This window comes from Myotis brandtii, unplaced genomic scaffold (genome assembly GCF_000412655.1).
Source record: "Myotis brandtii unplaced genomic scaffold, ASM41265v1 scaffold847, whole genome shotgun sequence".
In the NCBI taxonomy this organism is placed as follows: Eukaryota; Metazoa; Chordata; class Mammalia; order Chiroptera; family Vespertilionidae; genus Myotis; species Myotis brandtii.
The window spans coordinates 2,799,482-2,807,715 of NW_005371441.1; the positions used below are offsets into that span (position 1 = coordinate 2,799,482).

At 41.5% G+C, this 8,234-nt stretch overlaps 1 protein-coding gene across 1 annotated transcript in view; it reads right to left on the minus strand.

The window, feature by feature from the left end:
- The window catches only part of SYNE1 (spectrin repeat containing, nuclear envelope 1), a 407,398-nt gene that overhangs the window by 36,476 nt on the left and 362,688 nt on the right, over positions 1–8,234 (minus strand). The window contains exon 128 of the mRNA XM_014532125.1: positions 1,025–1,187. Within this exon, the coding sequence (XP_014387611.1) occupies positions 1,025–1,187 (163 nt within the window). The remainder of the gene's footprint in view (positions 1–1,024; positions 1,188–8,234) is intronic.

The following is an 8,234-nucleotide window of genomic DNA, read 5'->3' on the forward strand; positions in this document are numbered from 1 at the left end:
TTCAGGACAATCTAAGTGCATGGAGTAGCAATACTTGATGGGGGTTGATGGTGTTTATTTATGGCAACTGGAGTCTGCTATGCTTAGTAAGAAGCAGCAAGGGGAGTGGGAGGTGGAAATCCCTTCTGTATGCATTTTTCAGGGTCACCCTCTTTTGCTTTGCTGGGGTGTGTATTGTATGCCAGTGGAATATGCTGTCTTTGGTACACAAATGAAGGTGAAATTACTGCGTGTGGTCTGCAGGTCATGCAATCCTCCTATCAAAAGACAATTATTTTAGACACTAAAATCTCTAAGTATGCACTGTAATCTTTCTCCAAACACCACTATATGAAATTTTAAATGGCTCCTTCCTGGCCAGTGTGGCTCAGTTGGTTGAGCATTGTCTCATTCTCCAAGGGGATCTCTGGTTTGATTCCCAATCAGGGAATATACCAGGGATTCAGGTTTGATCCCCAGTGGGGACATGTACGGGAGACAGCGATTGATGTTTCGCTCTCACATCAATGTTTCTCTTTCTCTCTTCCCCTCCTCCCTCCCTCTCTCTAAGAAAAAAAAAATCAACAAAAACGTATTTTTTTTAAAAAGGTTTCTTTCCAAGTTTATGGTAGTGAGCTAGTGATCTACGAATAAATAAACAAACAAAACAGCATTATTTTAGATCAGGGGTGGGCAAACTTTTTGACTCGAGGGCCACAATGGGTTCTTAAACTGGACCGGAGGGCCGGAACAAAAGCATGGATGGAGTGTTTGTGTGAACTAATATAAATTCAAAGTAAACATCATTACATAAAAGGGTATTAACCCTGTGATGACATATCTTCTGAAGAGTTAGCACTGGGGTGACATGGAACTTATTTGCCCCAAACACCTGCCTGGGCAAGGCCTCCCCTTACTCACTAAACCTGCCAAGCGCCCTCCACACTTTCCCTCCCGAGTCACCTCTCACACCCACCCTCTGGCCAGGCCAGGAGGACAGATATTCAAAAGCCTATTCATTTTATTCAATTTTTTTCTGTTTTACCTGCTGCTCCTGGAGCTTCTTCTGTATTTCTTCCGAGTTGCAGGAATCATAGACGATGGGCTTGGCCAGCTCTGACTCAATGTGAGCCAGCCAGGTCCTCAGGCTGCTCATGTTCTTATCCAGCTGCTGGACCGCCACCAGAGTCTCCTTCAGCTTCTTGATCCTGTGGGCAGAGAAAGGACACCCACTTCAGAGAAAGGCCCACTCGCGTTTCCCTCCCGAGCAGCAGGGAGCGCTAGGTCTAAAGACAAGTCGCCAAAAGCCAAAGTCCACCCTGCTCAGCCACTTACTGGCTGTGTGACTTTGGGCAGTTGTATAAGCTTCCTGTGTTTCTGTTTCCTCATCTATAAAATGGAGATGAAGTGAGAGTACTTGTGAGATTTGAATGAGTCTAATGCTCCAGGGTACATGGGGGGAAAATCAACAAATATTGGCTATGATTACAGTCAGTATAGCTGTAACAACAAAACAGGGTTAGAACTCTCATGGTTGTCACAAAATTTATTTCCATAAATGATATACTAACTCATACTCCTATGAAGATTGCCTGGGAGAAAGTAGAGATTATGAAGGCACAGTGTCGGAATGCCAAGGAGGCCGGGGATAGAGAGGATGGAATGGGGGTTGAAGAGGGATGAAGACATTATAAGAGACGAGACTGGTGGGTAGACGGGAGTAAGATGATAAAAATCCTGTAGTGACACAAAAATGGGTTTGTATGCAGTTTTAAAGATGAATAGGAACTTTGCCAAGATTAGCAAAAGGATGATACCATCAGTCTTGATTTTAAGTATAAAAGTTTGAAGGGAGGCTATTGTGAGAGCCCATTTGGGAAGTAAACAAAAGAGTCCAAACAGCTCCCATCAAAGCCTCCACTTGGGAAACAGTGAGAATAGGTGAGGACTAGATTGCTTAATTTATGAATCGGCATGGCGTGAGGCAGAAGGAGTAAAAAATGTGCTTTACAGTTGGGTGCTGTCTCAGAGTATACTTGATGAGGAGCAAGTTTTGGGGGTTAATGGTGCATTAAGTTTGGGATACGATGACTGAGGGATCAGGTCAGACATGCCGGGAAATGTAGTTTGTAGGTCCAGAGGAGAGGATGGAGTTGGTTGCAATGATTTAGGTGCTGTTGGCATAGAGTTGAAGTCCTATGAAAGGGTGTGGTCAAAGTACAATCTGAATGCCTCCTCTATTTTTAAAATATATTTTTATTGGCTTCAGAGAGGAAGGGAGAGGGAGGGAGAGATAGAAACATCAATGATGAGAGACAATCATTGATCAGCTGCCTCCTACACACCCCTTATTGGGGATTGAGCCCGCAACCCGGGCATGTGCCCTGACCGAGAATCAAACTGGGACCTCCTGGTTCATAGGTCGATGCTCAACCACTGAACCACCCCGGCTGGGCTGAATGCCTCCTGTACTAGATTCACCTGGTTTGTCTCATATAAATGCAGATCCTAGATCCAAACTAGTCCTACTGAATCAGAAACGCTGCGCCTGTGGCCAGGGAATTTGAGTAGTTGATCAAGGAAAACAAAAGTTAAGATATACACTTACGGTCAGGGAGTACTGTTAACGATTTTAAGAAAGTAGGCAGTGAAGGTAACTATGGTATGGCACCTGTAGAATAATCTGGCTACTAGAAAAAAATGATTTGTTTGTTTTGTTTAATGCAGTTTAATATTTGGAATAGCTTTAGAACTTTTTTTAGGCAGAGAATAAAGAATGATGAAGAAGATGCCAAAAACATAAAAAAAGAAGAGAAATTCCAGGTGACGATAGATAATGAATAAGGATGCAGAGGAGACGGGTGTAAAGCACAAGGACAGGAATAGGTACATGAGTTTATAAAGGTGTTTCCAAGCGAGGGCAGGGTATGAGCAGGAGTTTGGGAAGGACACATAGTATTTCTCAACTCTAGTATTATCGAGAAATAGCAGCAAAAATCAATTATTAGATTTCTGGTGACAACCTGTCATGGCTGAGTGTGTAGAGATTGCTCTCAAAAGAACAGTGATGTGGATGATAAGCACACGATCAGTGATTTCTGGTACAGCCTTGTTTAGAAGTCAGGTTTTCTTTTGGACCCTCAGGCCTGCCTTTTGGTTCAGGAAATGTCATCACCTTTGATACTGCTCATCATATAGATCAGCGGTTCTCAACCTGTGGGTCGCGACCCCTTTGGTGGTCGAACGACCCTTTCACAGGGGTCGCCTAAGACCATCCTGCATATCAGATATTTACATTACAATTCATAACAGTAGCAACATTACAGTTATGAAGTAGCAACGAAAATAATTTTATGGTTGGGTCACAACATGAGGAACTGTATTTAAAGGGCCAGAAGGTTGAGAACCACGGATATAGATGAATGGCAGATGAGCTATACAATACCTCCATCCTTGAGGTGTCAACTTGGCTTGACTAAAGAGGTATCTATTTAAAAAATAGTCAAGAGCAACATGACCTTTTAAAATCCGAGGGATGTGATATATTTCAAGGCAGAGATGTACAATAGAATGTTCTCAAAGACTGACAACTTGTACTCAGAGTCATCAAGTATTTCTCGGCTCAATTACTTTCACATAGTAAAGAGGTGATTCTCAAGCTAGAACTGTGACAGGATCACGCAGGGGGCTTTCAGATTTCACATGCCTGCTGCTCACTTCCCACCTCCCCACACTCTTCCCCTGGTCACTCGATAGGCTTCTCAGGTCAAGAGCCACTGCTGTGAAGAAAATATCCCAGAAGCTAAGTATTTTGGGCATTTTTTATCATTTTTAATTGCATAAAACTGGTATCACCACTTCTCTTATAGTTTCTATATATCTATAAATCAATGTATATCAGATGAAAAATCTAGTCATGACACAATCACTTTTGCCCTGTCACACAAATACTTTTAAAAGAAGGTTCACTATGGCCAGGGTAATAATAATACCCTTATTTCATTAATTATGATAATAGTAATAATGCCTATATTTGAATAACATTTCAGTTCATAAAGCCACTCTTAGGTGTATTACCTTATTTTTTTTCAATTGTATTTAAAAATTAGGGTCATCTTTTACAAGATAGCCTATTAATTAGGGAATAGAAAGCATGTATTGCAATATGTATATCACTTCCCATAATTCCATTACAAATAAGACTTCTCTAATTAACTTTATAAATATAAATTGTACCCTGTCCCCAGGGCATTTCAAGGTATTGGCCTTAAATAATAATAATCCCAAGAACTTTTACATACAATCCATTTATCTTTTTCATATGTCTAAGAAATGAGAAATGGTGTGTCAGCTAGGGAATGACAGTTTTTTTTTAAATGTATTTTTATTGATTTCAAAGAGGAAGAGAGAAGGAGAGGAAGAGAGAGATAGAAACATCAGTGATGAGAGAGAATCATGGATCAACTGCCTCTTACACACCCCACACTGGGGATCGAGCCTGCAACTCTGGCATATGCCCCGAATGGGGATTCAACCACGACTTTCTGGTTCATAGGTCAATGCCCAACCACGGAGCTACACCAGCTGGGCAAATGACAATTTTTGAATGGCTCCTGAATGCCAAGCTCAGGTGTACATTCTAGCAATGCGCACAGTATGGGCTTGGGATTTAACATAGCCTGGCCACCTGCTTTAGTGGCCCAAACCGGTTATAAGATAAATGATAATCAATAGAGCTACGGGAACAGGACTGGAGAATAGATCATTGCACTGAGATGTGTGTGTCCTGGTGTTACCCCTGTAAGAATGTCCTCTCAGGACCTCTCAACCTAACCAGCATCCTGTCTTCAGAGTTGGGAAGATCTGGATGCTGACTATGCTTGGAGTAGGGTTTTAGAACAACCTCATCATGTCATCAGGGTTTTCTTTGGCGCCAGAGGCTAGGAGAGAACCTCAGTGCTTGTTTCCTACATGCACGTATCTTAACCCCCTGGGAGTATTTTTGCACGTTTCTCTCCCCCACGGTAAGTTCCTTGGGAAGGTGCAGCTGTGAATTCCCACTTTTGTTTTTCTTTTTCCCCCTGCCATTGTAAGCGTTGCACAAAGTAGTGCATTAAGTGCCTGCTAAACGTTAATAATCACTATTCTAAGTAAAATATCTTTACTTAGTTAACATATTTTCTTTTTAAATTTATCTGCTATTACTTAGTTAATGTGAAGTGAGTCTTAACATTTTCCTCTAGGTCCAACATTTGCAAATGGTTTATCTGTGCTAAAATTGATTTTCTTGGTTCAAAATTTGCTGACAACAATGATTAAAAGATCCAAGGCACAAAGAGGTGTGAGTTAAGACTGTTCCATCGGATATTGTCTATAGCAGCCAAATCATTCACAGGGTTAGTTATCTTGTACAATATTGAAGGAGTCCCAACAGTCAGAGCAGTTCGTGAGCAATGTGTCAAGGGCATCGTGACATGGAAATGCTTGTTCATATAGTCCATTAGGGACAAGTTCCTCTTTCAGATGAATGTGTAAATCTTAGTGAAGTCAATGGGGTGAATATTCAAGTGGTTCTCCTTTTTCATTTTTTTAAAAAGTGTATTTGACTACAAATAGCAAATACATCATGTGTTGGAGAGAAAAATGGGTAGTAAAACCCTCATACATCTCCCTTGAGTTTATTAAACTTGGTATCTGCAGGACAAGGATCATTCTTTCTTAAGCCAAAATGTTCCATATTTTCCCCATGATTTCTTTAAAGGAAATCCTTGGAGAAAGTGTCACAATATTTTAATGTATCTGTCATAAGAAGTTTGAGCAACATTCCTTTTGGTAGCATCCAGGATTATAATTCAAAATAGATGTTTACAGACGTCACAGCACTGGGTGCGTTTACAAGCCTGTTAAATCTGTAAGTCCCTGCAGCTTATGGTTCTCCTTCCACAGTCCTTATGGGCACTTGACCTTGCTGGAGAAGGAGTCTGCTACTAAATCCAGTTGTCCAGCTTCTTAATTCTTAGCATTGTCCCATGAATACACACACACACACACACACACACACACACACACACACACACACGTAATAGATACATCTCACTACATTCCTTCAAACTATTTAGGTAGAACCAAACATACACCAAAACCAAAAATTTATATCCTTAATATAACAGATACATCTCAGTACATTCCTTCAAACTATTTAGGTAGAACAAACCATACACCAAAACCAAAAATTTATATCCTTAATATAACAGAACCAAAAGTATCAGTAATAAATCCTATTCGACAGTAGGAATTTATTTGGGGGATGTTCTGGAATAAGAAAATGAATTTTAAAAATTAAATGAAAATTACTGAGACAATGATATTCTAATTGGAAAAAATCACGAAGTAAACATTTGCACAGTGCCCTGTTACTATTTTAGAAATACATTTCTACGTTTTGCATATGTTTTAAAATCTTTATACTAGGTAGCGACCCAACCTAAACAGAACCAACTGTTTCTCACACACAAAGCCCTCCAGGCTCTTCAAACATGAGCAGGTTTGTACTTAATACAGGGACAGCTTTCAGCTACAATGGTGTGATCTGGCTACAGCTGAATTTCGGTTTCCTCAGGAGCCCATCCTTTAAATAGCACAGGATGGACTAACTGGATCTTTTTCTCTGTCTCTTTCCTGTGTCCCAGGCTCCCTACTGTAGCCATCCCCCTCGTATGACGCATACAGTCTGGAGACAACTGCAATGCCAAGCCATAACCAGGTTCATCAACCTTTTCATCCAGCTCCACGGGCCCAGGAGGGGGACGAGAAACCCAACCATCAAATAACTCTTAGGAGTCCACGGCCAACAACCTCCTAACCCCGATCCTCTCCACTTAACACTGGCAACACAACTACGGAGTAGAGCGCCAACCCACGGAGCCCACGGAACCCGGGAGCGATGCGCAATGGAAGAAACTTAAGGAGATGCCTGCCTGGTGACATCGCAGTTACAGTCTGGGAGATCCGCGTCCACGCCGCCGTCCTCCGCCATCCTCAGAGCACGCAGCCCTTCCGCCACCACCATGAAGCTTCCACTTGCAAAAGTTAGCTGTGCAGAGCAAAAGGCTAAATCCTGCGTGGGGAGGAAAGCTTCCCCTTGTCTGTGTTTGGAAATATGAAAATGCTCACTCTAGACAAATGTTGGTAAGTCTCTGCCCGATAATATGACACTGGGCAGTGACAAGTGGTCATGTTGCTAAATAAAACCCACATTCATTAGCATGTGCCAGGCTTGAGCTCCTGGAATGCGGGCCACGAGTGTGAGGAGGGGAAAAGGCTCCGGGTAATCTGCAAGGAGGGGGAGGCTCCCGGCCTCAAGACAGGAGGAGATCACAAATAAGGCTGGCTGCAGACACTCCGTCGCTCTGCAGGGACCGGCCACTTTCCTCGTGGGTTATTTGTTAACTGGGAAAGGATATGTGAAAACCATAAATCATCCAAATGCAAACAAACAAGCCCTCCACAAGGATAGCCCATTGCAGTAGCAAAAAGAAGCAACTTCTCTTTTTCTTCAGTTTCCTGGCCAGCTTAGTGGTGTAAGTAGGAGTTTCAGGGGTTGTTGGGGAAGGTGGGACGGAAAGGCTAGTCCTTGGGAGATTGCTTGGTCTTACCAGGGAATAAACTATTTGCGCATGAGAGAGAATGAAGACCTGTTATTCTCCACTTACATAGTCAAAGCCTTTGTCTTTTTAAAAATAATGATATAATGTGAAAAAAATAGCATAACATGTTCACTGTAAGGTGATTTTTAAAAAGTATCTGTTCATTTGCTTGGTGGAATTTCAGGCAACTTTTTTTCTTTGGTAAATTTCAAGTTTCCAAATTTTCTGCACTGAGTCTATATTAATTTCATAATTTAAGCTTTTAAAGAAAAGAAACTTCAAGTTATTAATTACTGGTAATTTAATACCATGTGACTCATGCTGGCTGCTTTAAATCCTTTTTGGATTAGGGTATACAAACACACAAATAAATAAAGACATAAATAACATTTGCTAAGCGAATTGCAAGTAAAATAAAACAAGATGTTGGGCTCTGGCTGTGGGAGCCAACTCCTTTTATTTTTTATTTATTTATTTATTTTTAAAATACATTTTATTGATTTTTTACAGAGAGGAAGGGAGAGGGATAGAGAGTTAGAAACATCGATCAGCTGCCTCCTGCACACTCCCCACTGGGGATGTGCCCGCAATCAAGGTACATGCCCTTGA